The 22,347-nt window shown below is 46.9% G+C and overlaps 1 protein-coding gene across 7 annotated transcripts in view; it reads left to right on the top strand.

The window, feature by feature from the left end:
• MAP3K3 (mitogen-activated protein kinase kinase kinase 3) overlaps positions 1-22,347 on the top strand; it is a 2,022,699-nt gene that overhangs the window by 597,039 nt on the left and 1,403,313 nt on the right. For all 7 annotated transcript variants that reach the window (XR_013594968.1, XR_013594969.1, XM_078645061.1 and 4 more), the window contains exon 5: positions 2,113-2,226. Coding sequence is in view for 5 of the 7 variants with exons in the window: in XM_078645061.1 (XP_078501187.1) it covers positions 2,113-2,226 (114 nt within the window). In the remaining 2 variants the exon portion in view is untranslated. The remainder of the gene's footprint in view (positions 1-2,112; positions 2,227-22,347) is intronic.

Below are 22,347 nucleotides of genomic sequence, written 5' to 3'. Positions count from 1 at the left end.
CATCACGTTTCCTTCAATTCATAATTTCACTTATTAATCCCTCAATCTACCCTTTACTCATCCATCATCCATCCTTTCACCCTATCCATCCATACACTCATCCATACACTCTTCCACCCATCCATCCAATAACTCATCCATCCAGCCATTCACCCATTCAGTCATCCATTTACCCATCCCCCTTCCTCTTTCAATTCCCCTTTCACTTAGCCATCCATCCATCCTTCCATCCATCTACTCATCCACTCATAAATCCATCCATTAAACCTATCATTCATCCATCCTTTCACTCATCCATCCACCCTTTCACTCATCAATCCATCCTTTTGCCATCTACCCGCCCTTTCACTCACTCATCCAGCCTTACATCCACCCTTTCACTCATCCGTCCATCCATTCACCCTTTCACTTATCACTTCATCAATCCACCCTTTCACTTATCAACTCATCAATCCACCCTTTCACTTATCAACTCATCAATCCATCAATCATTTCACTCATCCATCCACCCATTCACTCGCCCGTCATCCACCCTTTCACTCATCCATCCATCCATCCATCATTTCACTCATCTATCCAGCCATCCATCCACCCATCCCTTCACTTACTTACTCACTCACCTTTTCACATTAATTATGAGACCTATCAAGAACTCCACCCTCGCTGTAGTTCCTAAAGCAACGGGTGGGGTGGAGCAGGGTTCACTATGCCCCTGCACATAGGCAATCTGAAAAAGTGGAATGCATGAGTCATGCATGATGCACAGTGCCTTGACGTGGGGTGACTGTGACATGGTGTTGTTTCCAGAGCTTTAAGTGGGATGTAAAAACTAGGGGGGGCACTCCAAAAGGGTATTTGATGTAATAAAATGCTTGGCTTGAAAAACACATAAGCTAAAATTCTGTGCTTAATATAATGTGCCGCCCAACTGGTATTTTTGTTGGTTCTGTCATTGCATCTAGATACTTAATACAACAAGTAACGTTACACTTGGAACAAGCAACGTTACACCTACAACAAGCCAGAACTATTGGCTTTGTCTATGGTTGTTAGTTGCATAAAATAAAAAAGCAGCACCCATGGCTGCTATACTTTAACTATAATCCCTTCCTTTGAACTTGTTTCACCACCTTCCTTTGGTTAACTGGATTCTCACCTAGCAGCAGCATGGGCATTTTTTCACTTCCAGGTGACAGAATGCCCTGCCCTGGACCAAGGCTGGAGGAGGCCACCACATGCTGTGCCAGCCCAGACTGACCCATTGCCATTCTGTATGTGGCAATCAGCCCCATACAGAATGATAATGGGCGGGTGGGGCTGCTTTTGTGCACAGGGGAGTGCGAGGAGGTCCCATCAGGGAGCTGAGGCCTTTTGCAGGGGAACAGTGCTGTTCCCTGCAATGCTCAAATTTAAGGCGGACGTTTGGATGATGTCCTGCCTGAGGATGAGCCCCGTCGTCAGGTCTCCCTCCGGGAGGCATTTGTGCACATGGGCGTGCGCAGGGGGGGCAAGGAGAGGCGCTCCGGGGGGAGGGGGGGGCAAGCGCCTCTCCTTGCCCCTCCCCCCCTGCGGACGCCCATGGCTGCTTCCCCAGAGTACCGTTACTCTCCCTGGCCAAGGAGAAGTTCCGGTACTCAAGGTCGAACAATTTGGAAGTGCCGGTACACAGTACCGGTGAGTACCGTCCCATTTAAAGCACTCGACAGGGAAAGATAAAGAGTCAAGAAACTAACATCAGCGCGTGTGGCTGGTGTTTATATACGGCTCTGTTCTGCCATTTCTAGGGCAGTGCGAAGCCTAAGCAGAGCCACACAACACCTCCAGTCTGGCGCTTTGGGATATTCCAAAGGTGAAGAATCAGCAGTTAGATAGGGCATCCATCTGAAAGAGCTTTAACTTGTTCGTTTTTAACTTCACTTTTCTACATTTTATGGCTATCATTTTTGAAAACCTCTTACAGAAAAAGTGAAAGACATAAGACCTGGAAACACATGGAGTGAGTATTGTACCAGTGGTGTAGCCTTTTACTATGTTTGAGTTTCACTTTTGTTTTGGTACTCTCTTTTTTAATTGCTTGACCTGTTGGTCTGTTTCTTTCTTTGCACATTGCAGTTATCCATTCCATTAAAGACTCAAGATGACCTAGATAAAGCTGTCGATCTTTTGGACCGAAGTGTCTGCATGAAAAGCCTTAGGATATTGCTGATGTCTCATGACCGAAATCAGGTAGGTCTTTTTTTTTAATGTGACATGTAACATCAAATTCATGTAATTCCTGAAGCCCATGTTGTTGTATTTACCTTGACTGTAGTAATGACATGCTTTTTTTGTTTTGTAACATTAGCAAATTGGCTAACCTCATTAAAAAAAAAGAAATGGGACTGATTAAGTACTGTGCAGCATACTTTCTACCAATAGTCTTTTGTAGTGTAGAAGACCTTAACGCAGTGACACAACATAGATAGAACTCATCACAGTGCTTCACTATTTCCAGAGCAGGTCCAACTAACAGAATCGCTAAACATCTGTCCGCGCCACCTCCCCCCCCCCCCTCCCTCCCCCCTTTACATATAAACGTGCTGAAGACCATTTCAAGTATGATAGAGGTGGACATGCAGTGGGTACTCCTGCTATGTACCCGGAGTTTCCTGGCCCTTGTCCCTTCTGAGGGTCTTTAGTAGATCTTCCATAGGATACTGATGGGCACTTAGAAAACCAATGAGCTATACAGTTCTTTCTGATGCAGCATGCAATAACAAATCCCATGATATTCCTAAGCATTTTCGTTGGATGATCAAATCTGGGTACAACCTCTGTCTCATTGGAGGGTTGGAAGTAGCTGGTACCATAACCCTGTGCTGCCCTACCTCTAACTTCACCATTTCCGACTGCGCTAGCCAGTATGTTTTTCTGCTTTCAAGACTTATCATGTATCCCTGGACAGGTGGTTAATTATGTTGAGTACTGTGATTATCAGCAGTGTTCTCTACTGTAGGATCACCAATCAACCTGAATGACTACCATCCATATGTCCAATCTGACGTGCTTAAGAATTGGTGGATGCTGATGTTTTTTAGTCCTAATATACAGGCCATGTTAAACGGCAGATGATGCTTGTGAGGCTGCCTACTGACCCTTCCTTGGTTAATGCACATAGCCTGTGATGACTGGGGCTGCTTACTTCTGCCCTGACGTTTAGGTGTGTCCATGTGTGATTACCACATGAAGGTAAGTTGAACCAAGTAGGCTTATGTGTTGTGTGTTTGTTTAGCACATGTGAGGGTAAGATGGCCCAAGTTGGGGACAGTGGGGTGTGAGGGGAATGAAATCACATGTTCCTCCCTAGGTGTTTGCGTGTAGACTAGAAAATCAAGGCCAAAAATATTGATCAGCAAGGTTATTGGCTACCATAGTATTGTCTTTATATGTATATATAGGTAAATGTGCATTAACTATTACTGCACATTCCGATAGTTGATGTGCTGTTCTCAGATTTGTTTTAGTTTACAAGATTTTGCAGTACAAGAGATCCTGTTGCTGGCTCCTTAGTGGTCCCCTCTCCTGATGTTTACCTCTGGTATTCTGTGCCACTCTGGTCCCTGTTGTTTCAGGCCTTTGTCTCTGGTGAATGGAAGATGTTTTCTCAAATGGACAGAGGAGCCCGTTTCTGTGCTGTTGATTCAAATCTCACCCTCGACTTGTCCTCATTGTTTTGGTCTTTCTTCCTCGACCCCTTTACACCTATCCGGTTAAGAGGTGTTCCTGCTGTCCGATGTTGTGCTTGATCTGAGGGCAGGCCATTGGTTTGAGGTTCCCCTTAAACTCCAACCTCGATGACCTCTTTAGACTCTGTTCCTGCCTAGCTGTGCAGAGGCCAGGTGCTAGTGCATGACTTGGTGTCTGCACCATGCCTGGTGCTGGTCAGTTCTACTTCGTAGTTGTTCTGGATTCTCATGCTGCCCCCTCAAGTTCACCCAGGCTGTGCTACTAGGCTCTTTCCCCCACCAGCTCCCTCTAGTGTACGTTTGGGCACTATGGAGTTTTCAAGCCCATTTAATGCCGTTCTGCCAGTTACCTCTTCCCAGATGTCGATTGGCTTTGATCAGCTGTTTAGCACCATCCAGGGATCAACATGTTTTATCATCACTCACGATGATAGTGCCGTGGCTAGAACAGCACAGGGCCTAAACCCCGACCTTGAAGGTGCTGGGTGTCATGGCAGATTGAAGGTTTGTGCCTGATCCTGTTGCTGTTTCTCCTCACGCATTACATTCTTGACCCCAGAGTCATGGACACACTGCACGCTGTTTAGAGTCCTCTGATTTTTCCATTATGGCTTCGGGTAAGATGTGCAAAATCGTGGAGGATTTCACAGAAGTGTTTTCTGCTTGCTCTTCTTCAAAGTTACATGAAGACTTCCTCATGCCTTTCTTGATACCTGTGGCTAGGATTCTGAGTCTAGGGTTAATTATGAAAGGATGGGCCCAAGATTTTCTTTCATATGGCTTTTCTTGCTTTATTGATACTCTATGTAAAACTTAGGCCGTCTTGAATTTTCCTCAACCTACTATAGAGTTTAAAACCAACTTATTGATAGAAATTCTTCAGACATACACTACATCTTTTTAGTCATTGCTGCCCTTTAATGAGGCACAGATGTAGTTTGTTAAGTTTATTTGAAATTGACCATCCTCCACGTAAGCGATCAGCTGCTGGGTTGTGCGCTGTTACCTCCTCATGACCCTGATCTTTTTCCTTCTATACCTGTGTCTGATAGTCTTGTAGAAAGATTATCTATGGCTCACAGGGTTGATGATGTGCCTCCACTTTTGTCTTAATGCAGTGTGTTATGGAAGAGGTTTCCCATCCTGTTTTGGAGATGGCGTAGATTGTGGTTCAGCTTCTTCCTAATCTTGTCAATATCTATTTTGCTTATGTGGTTCATGATGGCTCTGCTTAAAGAGCTTATTATGTTTAACCATAGCAAGGTTGACTCTGTGCTCAGAGTAGTTTCCCTTAAACCGCCCAGGCAGACTTTTCATGAATTGTTTATTTATGGTTTCCATATTTTCAGAGCTTGAGGTGAGCATGTCTGGAGATGCATAAACAGTGGCATTTTCTTTCCCATTCTTAGTAGCTGGCTTTTCCTGAGAAGATATTTTAGAGGCTGAACAGGCAGACTTAAATGGTGGTTGGTGGGCTGGGATGTGTGTTCACAATCGTCATGCTTTTCTTCGTTCTGGAGGGAACCTTTCTTCTTTGAGCGTTTTAAAAATTTTTAAAAATCTTTTTATTAAAGACATCTAAATAAGCTCAGTCACAACTTTGAGCGTTCTTGACGTGGTTCAGAGTCTTCTTACTAGGCTTCACCTTCCCATTTACATCTGTCTGATGATTCTGCACTGATATTGTGCAGTATTGGATGTCTTTTTCTGGACGTGTCCCTATTGTATGTTAGGTGTAATTTGTTCTAATTGTCAACTACATCCCAGGAAGCAAGGAGTGTGTTATTGGGAGCTCACTTTCCGTTCTGTTTAAAAGCAGCTGGTATTGGAAGGTAGCCTCTCTTTCAGATTTCTAATTGTGTTAGACTGCACTTCTGTCTACCGGTACATGGTTTTGGCTGGTTTAACTTGCTGATGTCATTCGGACCCTTTGTCTGTTTCTATCCTAGAACCCTACTCCAGTGGGTACTGCTTTGATATTGATACGCAAGTTGAGGAATATTTAGGTAGAACGATCCTTCAGAAGTAAAAGTTACTTACCTTGATAGCAATCTTTATGGTATGTACTGTCTTTACCAGCAAATTACTCACAAACCTGGCCATCACCCCTTTTTGAGAAGAGGCTGATAGCATGGTAGGGTAGAGGGGTTTGTTTCACTTACGTTTTTCTCTCCCACCTTTTGTTTGGTGGGTGGGATGCCAAGAGCTGACATTAATTCACCCAGTATCGCCATATGTGGCTCTCTGACATCCCATCTAGGGAGGTTTCTTAGTTGACGAGGAGTCACGGCACTACCTACCTGTGTGAGAGATCTGTTAACATTATTTCCAGATCCATTCTGTGATTTGGTAGAGACTCATGAGTTGAGGAATCTGCTGGTAGATAATTCACTAGAAAGATAATTGATGAAGGTAAGCAACTGTTTTTTCACTTAACTTTAGAACATATGTGTGTACATATGTATGTTACACAGGTGGCGGTAGGGCATGTGTTTTTGGTTAGATCAGACTTGTAATTGAAAAAGATTTTTTGTTTTGCTAATAACTTTGGCACCATTAAGATCAGCACAAAACCAGTAAAAAAGTTAAACCTTGGGTTCTTCAAGGCAGATCTGTCCAGCGGGGGCCACAAAAACAGGGAGGTTCCAAAAACTACAATAAAGCAGAACTTTATTCAAGGAGGTGTCAGTAGAACCTTATTCAAGGAAGTATCTTTTCTTGGTTTGATGTGTATCTCTCCAGTAGTTTATAAAGAAATAATGTTTTAAGTGTTCTGGTCTGTACATGAATAGGTTACATTTGAGAAATATCTGTACCATTAATCTACAGATTCCCTGTGGATTTGCAAATCCACGGAGGATCCACAAATCGAGTTAAAATACATAAAGGCACGTATAGTGGACAAGTGAGATTTTTATCCACTCCCTCCGCCTGGGACGACTTTTGGTGGCCAGCCACACTGGGAGCTGCACCCACCGACCACGCACGCAACCTGGGGATCATCCTGGACTCATCGCTCTCTATGACCCAGCAAGTCAAAGCCATCTTCTCCTCGTGTTTCAACACCCTCCACAAGATCTACAGATGGATTCCCACCTGAACCAGAAGGACGGTCACACAGGCCCTCGTCTGCAGCAGACTGGACTACGGCAACGCCATCTACGCAGGGACCACGGTCAAACTCCAGAAGAGACTCCAACGCATACAGAACGCCTCAGCACACCTCATCCTAAAAGTAACCCGCCACACCGACATCACTGCCTACCTGAAAGACCTGAACTGGCTCCCAGTCAACAGGAGGATCACCTTCAAGGTCCTCACCCATGCCCACAAAGCACTGCACAACGCCGTAACAGCATACCTCAACAAGCGTCTCACCTTCTACACCCTGAACCGCCAGCTTTCCTCCGCCGACCTCAAGACCATCACACGCATCCACAGAACCTCCACCGGCGGCAGATCCTTCTCCTACCTCACCGCCAAGACATGGAACATCCCCCCGACACAGCTGCGACAGACCCAGGACCTGCTGACCTTCAGGAGACTCCTCAAGACCTGGCTGTTCGAGCAGTAGCTGCACCCCCACCCAGCGCCTTGAAACCCTCACGGGTGATTAGTGCGCTATACAAATGAATGCAAGATTGATTAATTGATTGATTTATCCCTTTGGCCAATGCAAATTCACTAATTCAAACCATTAAAAAATAAAGATCAGATTGGACGAAAACCTTTTTTCTCCATTGTCCCTTTGGATCTTTATAAGGGGACAGTGTGAACACACCCATACCTCAAGGCCATAGTTGGTGGACCTCAAAATGGTCCGCCTTAAAATTAATTAAAAAAGATTTTCATGGATTTTTTTTTTATATGTGGTGCCGAGACACTTACTGTGGACTCAAGGCGCCATAGTCGGTGTCAGGGTACCATGAGTCTCAAAAGATCCGTGGACAGGACAAACTTCTGATGGTTCTCTGTAACCACAGATTACTTACCTCTTGGATTTACTAGATTCCAGGCTGGATTTGCATGCTGGTAGTCGCTGATATTGGACTCCAGAGCAACCTCAGACCACCTGTGGAAGTGATGGTATAAAGGCGTACATGCATGCTGATGTCCGTTCCGTTCTTAATTCAACTTTTGTCTCAGATCTGGAGCTCACCTTTCAAACATCTGTTAGTGTTTCCCAGGCTCTATATTTGTTTTTTCAAACAGTTTGCTAGGGAAATATCTCCCCTCAAAGTCAAGAGGCATTAAACTGTGCCACGAATGCAGAAAGCAGTTGCTGGTCATGCATTCTTGTGATGTCTGCCTGATGGGTCTAAGGTATAGGCATGACTAAAATTCTTTAACAGATGATTGCTGATGCATCTGAAGGACATTTGGATGTGGGATTTGAAGCTGTAAGTCACTGAACTCACAAAGTGGAGAGACCACGCTTCACCTGACCCATTCCCTCTGCTTGTCATGGGCATGCTTCTGCTTTAGGCTCTTGTGCTACTGCAAGGGAGGTCCTTGGTTAAGTCAAGGACAAAGTCAAAAGACAAGTCTCGCCATAAATGCAGGAAGTCCAAGTGGGACTCATCGTTGTCTGGCCACTCCTGCTCCAGGGAGGACCTTTACAGTTGGTACTCCATTGACCCGACTCAGATTCCATCATCTGACTCATAGCCTCTTCCCAGAAAGTCCATTGCACCCTCCTAGGTTTTCTGTCAATAGTCAACCTCATAGCAGATAGAGACCATTAAGGAGGCCTTGGTGCAACTTTTCATGTCAATGCCCAGTCCCTCAGGAACATCTTTACTCCACACTGAGCTGCAAGGACTCCCATTCGGACTTTGTTTGGTGGGTCTCCCCTGTGCTAATTTATTTCCATTACGCCTTCTTTACCATTACCCCCATAGGCTTTGTTGTTTCATTTAACCTTGATGCTAGATCCTACTCCAATAGTGCCCAAACAGGTTCTGACACCTGTTTCTGATCCAGAGCCAAGGTCAGCTCTCACCATCCCCCAACTGTGGATGATCTTCAGCCTCTTCCTCAATGACAGTATAATGATAGGCTGGAAGCTTAGTTCAGTTGGATTCTGATAACCATTCGAGGAAGTCACAATGTTCTGCATGATGATTTGACAATGAGGCTGTAGATAATTACTCCCCCTTCATTATACTGATGCTGGCGTATATTTAAACTTAGAGGATGACAGTGACCCACATTCTTTTTTTTTCCTGGCTACAGGGGACTAAAATTTGTGGTTGGGTTTACAGGTCATGCATGTTCATGTAGCCGTCCTGCAGTGCCACAGGCACAGGCACTTCCTTCGTTTTGTGGTAGGGTTGGAACACTTTCAGTTTAACATCGTAGCCTTCCAACTCGCATCAGTCCCTCTACTGTTTATAAAGGTGTTTGGTGGCGGTTTCAACCCATCTGCGCAGGTCGGGACTGCCTGCTGAAGGTAGGCTCTTTGAAGTCAGTCAGGGACCACCTACAGTCTTTTCTGGGATTTCCCATAAATATACAACATCCACTGAAAGCCTATGCAGAGGATTCACTCCATACAGGCCATCCTGGTTAAGTGGTGGTCAAGGCCTTTTCACCTTTGTAGTGAGTTCTGGATATCCAGAGTGTAATCCAGATCTTTCAGGCTCTCTCCAGGGTTCTGGCACAGACAGTTCTAAAGGCTTTTTAGATTTGTGCATCCTGCTAAATCCAGATACCCGTTGGCAAATGTGGACCTTGCAGCTGAACCACCACTTGCAGTTGGGCAAAGCATTGGTGTTGCTTTTCGGACAAACATTTTGCATTTCAAAATATGCAACCAGAGACCCGCAGGGGTGGCGGAAGAATGCCTGCCTGATCTGTGTCTAAGCCATTCTCTCCCTCCTGTCCAGTGCTCACAATAGAGATTGATGCATTATCTCTGAGGTGGAGTCATCCGGGTAAGATGGAGATCAAGGGCGTTTGGTCCCTGGCAGAGCAGAAGCTCCACATAAAGCTTCTGGAAATGTGCACTGTTCAGTTGACAAAGGGAAGCTGATTCACAACTTAAGAGTCGATTACGATGTTGATCGGAAAGCATTCTGACCGAATCTGTCTCTGGTTTCCGACCGATTCGGATCCGGGGAGTCTGACCAACCAATTACGATGCATCCGGATGGGATTCGATCTAAGTCCCATTGACTCCAATGGGAGCCTGTGTCCTGACCGAATACACAGGCTCTCATTGAAGAAAGGGTTGGCTGGGGAAAATCGTGCACCCTGTGGCGGGCCCCCCTTGGTGCCTGCCACACTGTTCATGGTTGGAAAGGGGGTTCCCTTGGGTACCCCCACGGCACCAATTCGGAAGGCCCCAGGTGAAGAAGTCCTGCTATGGGCCCCCCAAAGTCAGCTTCCAACAGCCGATCCGAGTTGGAACAACCGATTCCGAAGGGCTGTTCGAATTTGTCATTGTAATCGCTTGCTTGGAAAGCATCTGAGTCTTTCGAAAATGCAGCCCATAGGCACACACGATCCGGCTCCAAACGGCTTGGACTTTCCGAATGCCGTTCGGTTTGGATTTGGAACTTATTCGGAAAGTCTGAACATCATGATTGCTTGTTCTGGAAGGTTTCCGATTCGGCCGTAAACAAGTCTTCGAATCAGATGCGGAAGACCCGATTCTGATTCGGAGCCCTTCTGAACGACGTCGTAATTGACACCTTAATGGGCAACATAACTGTCATGTAGTACTTCAACAAACAAGGCAGTGTAGGGATCCTGTGTCTGGAGGTGCTGCATATTTGGAAGTGGCTAGTTGTTCAAAGAATTAGCCACTCATTTGGCGTGCTAGCTGAATACTAGGAAGGACGAGCTCAGCAAAAGTCAGCTGGCAGACCATGAAGAATGTCATTTTACATGTGGTAGTGGCTCAAAACGTTCACACTGTAGGGCATGCCTTGGCTGTATCGTTTTGTTGCTGCCTAGAATACACAGTGTTACAATTATTGTGCTCTGGAGTTTCCACGTGCAGTGGGACTACAGTCTCCTGTATGGCGTACTTACCTCTGCCGCTCTAGCCCCGAGTTCTAAAGAAGATAAGAAAAGGCCAGGCTCAGATTATCTTGATAGCGTGGAATTGGGCCAGGAGAGTGTGATACACAGTGTGTCAAACCTGAGCATTTGTTCTCCAATCAGTCTACCCTTTCAGAAGGAACTCATATCTCAGCAACAGGGCAGGGTTCTTCCACTGAATCTCCACAACCTGCATGCATGGAAACTGAGCGGTGCCAACTGAGTGGGTTTGATTTGCCTGCTGTACTAGTGGATGTTGTTCTTAAGGCTAGATTACCATTTACTAAATCTATTTATTCTGGTTTTTGGGTGAAGTTTGTGGCCTGGTGCAAAGCCTGTCAAGTTGACCCTTTTCAAGCCAAATAGTGAAATGTTTTGTTGTTGTTTATATATTTGACTTAGCTAGCTTTTGTGGTATGCACCATAAAAGGTTTTTTGTCATCCCTTTCAGCGTTTCTAAATTTGCCAGATCAGCCTTTATATTCACGTCAGCAGTTGTGATCTGTGTTTTTTAAAAGGGCTGATGAACATAATCCCTATGTGCCATTTATGATGCCTCATTGGGGCTTTAATTTGGTCCGCAAGTTCCTAATATGTACTCCCTTCTAGCGTACGCATAGTTGCTCTCTCAGATTTCATGCTGGGTCAGTGAGCTACAGGTCTTCTCCGTGCTACCTTCATATACCACTTTCTTCCTGGACAAATTGATGCTGAGAACTTGAGCTTCCTTTCTGTTAAAGGTAGTGTCGCTGTTCTAAATGAAACAGTCCATCATACCATTTTCACCTCTCCTCACCCCACTAAAGAGGAGGAGAGACTTAATTGATAGGATCCAAAAACTGTTTTTTTACATTGGGCACACAAAGGAGCTCCAGTGAATGACCCGCTCTTAATTGGCTTTACCTATCCTAAGAAAGGAAAGGTAACCCAGAAGCTAATGTTGTCCAGTTTGATCATGTGTACATAGACATGCTATGCCCTGTCCTTTGGCCTTTGGGCTCCTCCAATCATAGCTAATGTTGCTATGATGGCATTGGCAAGAGGTGTTCCAGTGTCTGACATCCCCCTGCCTGCTACATGAGTGTCCAGAAACACACTTCACCAGGCATTACTGTCTCGACAATCAATTCTGCAGGGATGGTTATTTCACCTGCTCAGTCCTGCAGGACTTTGTGGTGTAAGTCCACTCCCCAGACCCTTCACCTTTTGCCAGGTACTACTGATACCTGTTCAGAAAATGAGTAATCTGCAGTTAAAAGTATCCAAGATCATGTTTCTTTCTCTGATTATGCTCTTTCTGGTATTGAATTGCAGATTCCTCTCTGCTGTCCATTCTCCCCATTCTGTGAAGTGAAATTGTAGGGTTATAAAATGTTTTATTTGGCAAACTATCATTCTTCCAGTTTGTCACAGTTAATCTTCATCTGATCTGATTCTTTTTGTCCTGGAGCCCATCTACTGATACATTTGGGAGGCTCAGTTTGCAGCTAGGTACGCATCCTAAAGATGTGGGGGAAGTGGGAGACACTCTTGTTCAACCTGTGCAGTCTGCTCCTCCTGCGCTATGTTCTGTTCTGAGGGATTGAACTCTTAGCTTTTCCTACTGCAGCCAGACCATCTTTCTCAGCATCTCACTCTCCCCAGTTCTCCAGGTGCAGGTTAAGATCGGGAGTACTACCCACCAATATGTCTCTAGGCACTGGCAGGGACATATTGGGGCTGTGACCCAGCTCATTGTCCTGTCCCCCTCTTGGGTTCCACCACCATAGCTGTTGAATGTGTCTGGAAGCAGCACGGAAAATAAGAAAAATAAATCACACTTCACCTTAACAAACCCTTTCACTTGTCCACTGCATAGCAGCATTGTTTTGCTTAAAATGTTTCAATCTAACTTTGTACGTACGTGTATATTTATTCATACACACATATGTACAAAGTCAGAATTACACTTTAAGCAAACGTATACACATATATATCTATATGTATATGTGTGTGTACATTAAACATATGCACTCTTTACGATTGATCTTTTGTAGGTGGCCCACCAGTTTTATCTGTGTCCAAATGTATGCCTCTCCTAAAGTTTACTTGTAGAGATGTCACTGGTCATGGTACACTTATCCTCATTTGGGTCAATCCACTCACCTGTTTTTTCCCAGCAACGCAATCTTTAAAAAAAATCTTTTTAAACTTTATGTTCGAGGCATGTGAGCTGTAGAGCATATGCTTTGCATACGCCTGCCATCTAATGTTGGGTACGGATGTTTGCAAGTTGTTTTTGTTCGAAGAAGTCTTTGCAGTGATGAGGCAAGGTGACTCCTTCTTTTTGTGATAGTGTGCATGGGCATTGACTCCATTGTTAGATTGTTTTTTTCCGCCATTGGTTTCGGACATGTATTGCTGTGCTCTGCTTCAGAATCGTTCCTCGGGTTCCCCTTGGTGCGCAATCCACCCTACCCGCGATGGTATCGTTTTCGAACGCGTTTCCTTTCTCCGCTGTTCAACTCGATCATCAAGAAATCTCCATTTCGGTCAGAAGATTTGCGGGTGGCCTTCCGGCCTAGCCGCGTGGGTCCGGCTCCTTGACGATGGAACAGCTTTCCATTCGAATTCTGTCCCCTGTACCTCGCGAAGTATCCGCGTACAGACTTGCATCAGGTGTGTAACTTGTGCTTGTCTCCAGAGCACAACGAACAAGACTGTGATGTGTGCTGATCCTTCACATCGAAGAAAACTCTCTGTGATCGTCGGGCTTGACGTCGAGAAATGAGACGACAGCAGTTAGACAACACACTGGATCTCTTCGGCGAAGACTCTGAGCAAGAGGAGGTCTCAGCGGCTGAAGAAGAAAAGTCCTCCGCTATATCTGACTCTGAATCAGAGTTGCAGATTTACCTCCATGACGAAAATGTGCCGCAGGGACAAGGGGGCGTAAGTACAGAAGACCCTCTCCCTCCCCCCATCCACCATCCCTAAAAACTCTATGGCTTCGGCACCACCTCCACCTCCAGGCCAAGGTCGGCACTGCGAACAGGTTTCTCATGCTCTGCCTTCTGGCTCAGCACCAAAATACTCTGGCAAGCCTTCCGCCTCGGGACCAAGTCGGCCAAAACCCACTTCTGAGCTGAAACCTTCGGCCTCTAATCACAAATTCGGTTAGGAGCCAAAACCTTTGACACTGACAACAAAGAAACATTCCTCGGAGCAGCACGGAAAGAAGCTACCCGAAACACAGCCGGATCCAAACATAGATGTTGTACCACCTTCCCCAGATAAAGTCAAAACGTATTGATGCTTCTGGTAAACGTATAGCTGTGCAAGCAGCTAATCATTGGCGTATTGCTAGTACCCAAGGCCTGCTAGCAAGATACGATAGGGCCCACTGAGACGAAATGGAACAATTACTACAGTTTCTTCCAGATGAGCATAAGGCAAAAGCTCAGGATTTAGTTCAAGAAGGTTAACTAATTTCCAATGCTTCTATTAGATGCGCCCGACACTGCAGCTAGAGAAGTGAATACTAGCATCCTACTACAAAGACATGCCTGGTTACAAATTTCAGGGTTCAAACCTGAAGTCCAGCAATCCATTCTCAACATACCTTTTGACAAGAAACATCTTTTTGTTCCTGAAGCTTGAAAAAATGAAAAAAGGCACCGATGTAGCAAAATTGATGAGAGCGCTTCAATCTCCCTCATATAGAGGTTCCTTTTGGTGCTCTTTTTACAGGGGAGGCTCCAAGTCCACAGCGACAGACCAAACCACTTCCTCCTATAAAAATAATTCCCAATTATCTTTTACAAGAGGGTTTTTCAGAGGAGGTTATAGGGGAAATAGTCCCAGGGGCAGAGGTAAAAACCTCACAATTCCCCTTCCCCAAATAAACAGTGACTTCCCAACACTTCCCTCCGACTTTTCCACACCTTTCGGAGGAAGACGGCAAGACTTTCTCCCTATTTGAGAATCAATAACAACTGACAAATGGGTGCTTGGAATTATCCAACATGGTTATTGCCTAGAGCTTACCAACAATCCTCCAAACATTCCTCCTCGATATCACAAATTGTCACCAGACCACCAGCACTTGCTTCAACAAGAAGTGCAATCTCTATTACTCAAAGGGGCTATGCAACCAGTCCCACTTCAGTACCAAGGGTCAGGGGTTTACTCCCTTTACTTTCTAAATTCCAAAAAGGACGGTTTGTTAAGACCTATTCCAGATCTCAGAGAGTTAAACAAATATATACTGTCAGAGCACTTTCACATGGTGACTCTTCAACAAGTACTCCCACTTTTACAGCAGGGCGACTATATGTCTACTCTAGATCTAAAAGACGCCTACTTTCACATTCCAATTCATCTGACTCATCGCAAATACCTCAGATTTGTGATAGCAGGCAAACATTACCAGTTCAAGGTACTTCCAATTGTGTCACCACAGCCCTCAGTGTTTTCACCAAATGTCTTGCAGTAGTAGCCGCTCAACTCAGGATACAATGTATACATGCCTTCCCTTACCTAGACGATTGGCTTATCAAAACGGGTACTTACCAGAACTGTATACTACACACTCAGGCAACAGTAAACCTACTTCATCAGTTGGGTTTCACAATCAATGCACAAAAATCTCACCTGTGCCCTGCACAATTGCAGTCTTAGCTGGGAGCTTGCCTCAACACTCTCAAAGCTCTATACTCTCCCAATGTAGCTAGAATTCACGTTATTCAGTCCACAGTACTACAATTTCAACCCAATCAAACATTACCAGCCAGAGTTTTCATGAACTGCTAGGAATGATCACATCTTGCATTGCAATCCTACCTCATGCAGGCTTCACACGCATCCTCTGCAAGAATATCTAGAGTGTCATTGGAATCAGTCGCAGGGTCAATTAATTGATCTAGTGTTGGTAGACGGCCGCACCCATCGCTCTCTGCAGTGGTGGAACCCTCAAAACTTAGCAAAAGGGCAGCCCTTCATAGACCCGATTGCAGAGACTGTACTGACAGCAGACGCATCTTTAACTGGTTAGGGTGCCCAGCTCCAAAATTACACAGTACAAGGGCTGTGGTCAGACAATCACAAACTACTCTACATCAACTACCTGGAACTCCTAGAAGTGTTCCTAGCACTCAAAGCTTTTCACACTCACCTTGTAGGCAAAACTCTCCTAGTCCGCACAGACAACATTTTTTTTTTTTAAATTGTTTTTATTGCAGAATCATGGACAAAACACTGGGAGATATCAACCATCCTCACCACCACAATACAGGGTACCATACATTTTCAGGGTTGCACACAGCCCATCAGCCCACATCCCGGAGGCCGGGCGGCGCAAGGTCAAAGTCCAACAAAAGGTCGCCTAGTATGTGACAGAGGGGTATCCGGTCAATACCATAACCATGCATCTGCTTTTTTCCCCCCCTCAACAACTCCCCCTCTCCCCCTAGACACCCCCTGGTGAAGTCGTGCCTACCATGTGAGCAACACATAAACCCGCTGGTTCTGTGGAGCAGGGTCCCACTAATACACGAATACATCGACTGTCCATGTTCCCTACCCGTCGCTACCTGCGTTCCTAGCCCTACCAGGGTGGTCAAAGAACTCCCCTATGTCCCCTCCTCCCCCTGAATGCTGCTGATGTGGGTTGTGATTGTGGGTGTCAGACAGAATGGCGTGTCATCAATAACGTGTAAGTGGTCGTGCCTCTGGTCTCACGGAACCCCAGTCTCCGAAAGCCTCTCCTCTGCATCTTCCGTTAAATAATCACACAAGGCCTGTACAATCATCTCCCAAGCCCGAGCCTTCTCCAGGCCCCTCTCATTTCCCATTCTAGTGGCCTGCCGCCTCCTCAATACACTCTCGCATCTCGACCATTTCAACAGCTCATTCTTCCACCTCCGCACCGCAGGGCCTTCCTTGTTTTTCCAGTGCCATGTAACTTCTCTCTGGGCCAACATGAGCCCCAGATCAATGAATTTGCTTGTAACTTTCGTTTTCGCGGTGTGAGGAAACCAGAGTAATAGGCATGCAGCCTTGTCAAATTCCACCCCCCTATCTGTGATCGCGTTCAGAAGGGTACCCACCTCAGGCCAATATGTACCCAGCTTTGGACAGTCCCACATCATATGATCCAATTCAACCTCCGGTTCCGCGCACCTCGGGCATGTCGCGTCATGCACCTGAAAGTGCCGGCGAAGCTTCCCCGGGGTCAGATAAGCTCTGGGAAAAAATGTACCTGTTGGAACCTAGCATTCCTACTACCCTTCCATGTTCGTGCTATGATGTGACCCCATTCTACATCCGGAATAGGCTTGCCTATACTCTCCTCCCATCTAGCCTTCAGCGCCGTGAGCGGTTCTAGCCCTTCGTTCAGCATCCGTGATTGGAGGCAGGTTACCGCCTTGACCGTACCCGCGGCCATCACCACGTACTGACAGGCCATGGTCGTATCTGGCTCCGTCAGTCCCACCTTCCGGTGTTTTTGCATCGCTGCAGATATCGCCGCATGTAGGAGGTAACCCCCATCCGGAAGGTCAAATTGCTCCTGCAGCACCTCAAACGGGGCCATTACTCCCTCCTCAAACAGATCGCCTATGACTTGTAGGCCCAACTCCTCCCATTCCAACAGCGGAGACCAATCTCCCCCGTGCGGCAGCGCCGTCAGCATCCCAAGAGGGATCTCCGGGGCATAAGGTCGCGCAATCCGTGCTTGCTTCAGGCTCCTATTCCAGCACAACCGGAGGGTTTTTTCCTCTAAGGTGAGCTCACTTAATGCCAGTCTCTGCTGCATAACAATATAGGAGAGGACGTGCCTCTGGATACCCGTTCCACGAATCCGACCAGGGCCCCTAAATTCCCTAGCGACATTCTGTGTCAGAACCTGAAGCTGGGCTGCCAGGTAGTATAGTTCGAAGTCCGGGACTGCCATCCCCCCCTCTAGTTTGGGCCTAGTCATGGTGTGCAGCGCCACCCTGCGTCTGCCATGCCCCCAGAGGAACTCAATAATCATCGACCTCAGGTCCCTAAAGATCCGCTGTGGGATCCAGATAGGCAATGTTCTGAAGTAATACAGCAGCCGAGGGAGAGCCACCATTTTTAACAATGCCACCCTACCCTGCACCGATAAAGGGAGAGAGGCCCAGAAGGACATGCAGCCACGCAATCCCCTAATACACCGTCCTATGTTGCCCTCTAGGAGGCTCGCCGCATCATGATAGATCCGGATTCCCAGGTACGTAAAGCATCTGTCTGCCCAGATCACGTCTACCGCAAGAGGAGGGCGCTGGATATCCGTTCGCAGGGGGAAAACACACGTCTTAGTCCAGTTCACCTTAAGGCCCGACAAACCGCCGAAGGAGGAGAGCAGCCCCATGGCCCCCGTCAATGCTGCCTCCGTGTCCTCCAGATACAGCAACAGGTCGTCAGCATACAACGAGATGTAATGAATACTCCCTCTATATTGGATTCCGGTATAGGATTCCCCCTTCCTAGCCTGCGCCGCTAGTGGTTCCATTGCAAGAGCGAACAGAAGGGGAGAGAGCGAGCATCCTTGCCTAGTCCCTCTGCGTACCGGATAAGCGGAAGATATGAGCGACCCCAGTCGCACCCTAGCGGTGGCAGAAGAATAGAGAACTTTCGTCCAACCACCAAACCCACCACCTAGTCCGAACTTCTCTAGCACCCCATCCAGGTAGCACCATTCAAGGCTGTCAAAAGCCTTCTCAATATCCACCGACAAGACCGCCGACGCACAGTCTGAGCTCCAGGCATCCTGCAGTATACGGATCAGCCTGCGGGTGTTGATGGCCATGTTTCTGGTAGGGATGAACCCCGCTTGGTCATCGTGTACCATCATGGTCATGTGAGGTAGCAGTCTGGTGGCCAAAATACGGCTCAAGATCTTGTAGTCCACCGTCAGCATAGAGAGGGGCCTGTACGACGTCACCTCCAGCGCATCCCTGCCTGGTTTCAGAAGTGGTACCACCAGCGCCTCTCTCATGGAGACGGGGAGGTGCCCCAGAGTCAGCGCCGCACAGACAACATGACAGCCATGAATCATCAGCAGAAACAGGGAGGGACACACTTTCTCCAGCTGTCGCGCCTTGCACAAAGCATTGGGAATTGGGCAATTCATCACAAAATGTATCTCCTAGCAGAACATCTTCCAGGAGTATCCAAGCAAATTGCAGACCTGCTCAGCAGACACAGGCAGCAAGTTTACGAGTGGGAACTTCATCCCAAAGTTCTTTTTCCCTACTTTCAACAATGGGGAGTTCGAAGCATGTGGGCTGCTGAATTCATATCTGTGCATAGATCGCCGCCTAGTGTTGGGTCCGGATGATTGCGAGGAGAAGCGTGGCTCAGTGGTTAGAGGCGGCAGACCTGGAAGCTGAGATCAGCCGTGGACCAGGGTTCGATTCCCCGCCTCGGCGGGTCTCGGGCTCAAAAATTCCACGGACTCGATAATTCTCGTTCCGGTGCCTACTCAACTCACAGGGTCACACTCTGCGACTCTGGGCAATAGCTTGCTTAATCTCCACTACGGCCCCTCGCGGTGGGATGCCTGGCTTTCACCTTGTGGACACCCTGCCGGGGTATCTCACAGGGGAATACCAGGACGGGTTCCCTAAGCAAGCGCCGAGATGCCTACGGGTAGTCGTGCGCTATAAAAGAGCGTAATCATTTCATTTCATTTCATTGCACATTGTTGTCCTGGAAGAGTCTTCGAAGTATTATAAGATAGGTGGCTCCTCCCTCGGACTACAGTGCGCATGGGCATCTTCTCCATCCTCAGATTGTTTTTTTTCCGCCATTGGGTTCGGATGTACTTTCCATAACTCCAAGTTTGGAATCGAAAGAAACTTTTCAAAAAGGCCAAAAGGACTTCGGAACCGTCGGTATTGTTTCGCTCGGTACCGATAAACTTTCATCACCCTTTGCTTGCACTCCGGTCGTCGATTCGGGCCGTTAGGCCTTCTCGACGACACGTGGACCGACCACCGATGGAACGAAGTCCATTCAAATACTGCCCGCAGTGCAACTCAAAGTTCCCGCACACAGATAAGCATCCAGTGTGCAACAAATGTCTATCTCCAGATCATCATGAAGATAATGTCCTAGCTTGTGCCCAGTTCCGATCCAAAAAGACACTCCGGAACCGGAGAGCGGCAAGGCAAGAAATGCAGAGGTCGGCAGCGGAGCCCGAGAATATCTTCGACGATGAAGAAGAACTAGTTGACGCCGAAGACTCGGATCGAGAGGAAGATCAATACTCCGAGCACGATTCTGAATATTATATCGACGAGGAAGAACAAATCGTCGATGTCGATGAATACGATCAAGACATCATAGCTGTCGAAGACGACTCCGATGACGACGAGGGGCGAACCCCGGAACCGGAGAGCGGCAAGGCAAGAAATGCAGAGGTCGGCAGCGGAGCCCGAGAATATCTTCGACGATGAAGAAGAACTAGTTGACGCCGAAGACTCGGATCGAGAGGAAGATCAATACTCCGAGCACGATTCTGAATATTATATCGACGAGGAAGAACAAATCGTCGATGTCGATGAATACGATCAAGACATCATAGCTGTCGAAGACGACTCCGATGACCACGAGGGGCGAACCGTGAGTACACCGCCCCATACAGACACTACACCAATATCAGAGACTCAGGTCGAGGCATCGCCAACAGGCCTTAGCCAAGATCAAAATACTAGTTCTACAGCCCCGCCATACCGCCCGGCTAAGAACATACAAAAAGAGCCTTCTGAGACACGTAATCCGAGGCCGGTTCAATCGAAACCGAAACTCATCGACACGACAGTCTTCGGACCGAACGTCGTAGAACCGAAGGTCATAAAACATAAGGGCGCCGAGCCGAAGGCACCCATTACATCTAAACCTTCGAAGCCAAAGGCCGTCGATTCGAACAAATCGAGTTCGACTGTCGAAAAAGGAAAGAAGCCTGTCTACGACGGCAAACAGGCTACGCCCAAGGCGGTCGTCGAACCGAGAGCGAAACCTAAGGCACCCCAGACAAAGGTGGTCGAGTCGAAGACCATCGATCCGAAGAGGGGCATCGAGCCAAAGCAACAGGCTCCGAGGACACCCCTATAGCCTAAAGACGTTCTCGGACCGACAAAACCTCTCGGTCTGAAAACATTGGTGAAACCTGTAAAGGACGTCAGACCGACAAAACCTGTAGAAACACAGCAAAAACCAATACAGGCACCAAAAGCCGTCGATCCGATTAAAGCCATTGAACCGAAAAAGGTCAAACCAAAACCTACGACGCCAAGGCTAAAAACTGTGGAAGAAGAGATTATACATCCAGACCCCTCCACAGAAGATTAGTCCAAACTATATATTGACCCAAACACTGGGAAAGTGACTGTGTATACAAAAAAGAAAAGACCAGTGCCAGCTGAAGACTTTTCTAAAATTCCACTGAAAAAGAAAAGAGACTGTGCAACCTCTCCTATTCTTTTCCAGCTATGCCTACTACTCCATATGCCCCATACTCTTCTGCAAGCTCTGACTACAACCCAGATGACGATCAGGACGCAGATGTGGGTTTTGGATATCCACAAAACCCATATTTAGACCCCAATTCACAACCATGGGCAGGGGGGGTGGGCCAGACTCTGAGGGGGATCTACCCATTACAGACCCTACTGTATACCCAGCAAAACCATCACCCACAGAAGACACAGTGGCTTTTAACTCTTTACTAGATAGAGCAGCAAGCTACCATTAGGTAGACATGCATTCATACACAGTAGAAGATGACTTTCTATTTGATACACTAGCGACATCAGAAAGATGTGTCAAAACACTCCCCATGTTGAAGGGGGTACTAAAGCACGCAAATGACATATTTAAAGACACTGCTAGGGCACGTGTCATCAACCCTAGAATAGAGAAGAAGTATAGGGCTGCACCAGTAGACCCTACTTACATCAGGGGACAACTGCCCTTAGATTCATTGGTGGTATCCAATGCACGAAAGCGTGCTAATTCACAAACTACTGGAGATGCTCCTCCTCCTGATAAGGAGTCCAAGATTTTAGAAGCATCAGGCAAAAGAGTAGCTGCTCAAGCTGCTAACTCTTGGAGAATAGCCAACACTTAAGCCTTGTTGGCTAGATATGACAGGGCGCACTATGACACTCTAGAAGAACTTCTCCAACACTTACCTGAGCCTTACAAACAGCAGGCAGATAAATTTATACAGGAGGGAAAGCTCATCACCAATGCCTCCATTAAGTGTGCTCTAGACGCGGCAGACACAGATGCCAGATCTATCAACACAAGCGTACTGCTTAGGAGACACGCATGGCTGCGCATATCTGGATTAAAAAATGAAGTCCAGGCTACAGTTCTTAACCAGCCTATAAACCCAGATTTTTTGTTTGCTCCAGCAGTTGACTCAATTCTGGACAAAATGAAAAAGGACACGGAGACGGCAAAGTCCATGGGAGCTCTTCAGTCCCAACAACACAGAGGCTCCTTTCGTCGCCCCAACTATAGAGGAGGAGCGCGTGGTAACACATCGCAGCAATCCTCCACA

The sequence above is a fragment of the Lissotriton helveticus genome, chromosome 5_1, assembly GCF_964261635.1.
Source record: "Lissotriton helveticus chromosome 5_1, aLisHel1.1, whole genome shotgun sequence".
Taxonomy (NCBI): domain Eukaryota; kingdom Metazoa; phylum Chordata; class Amphibia; order Caudata; family Salamandridae; genus Lissotriton; species Lissotriton helveticus.
The sequence above is the reverse complement of the archived record's forward strand: the minus strand, read 5'-3'. Positions and strand labels throughout refer to the sequence as shown.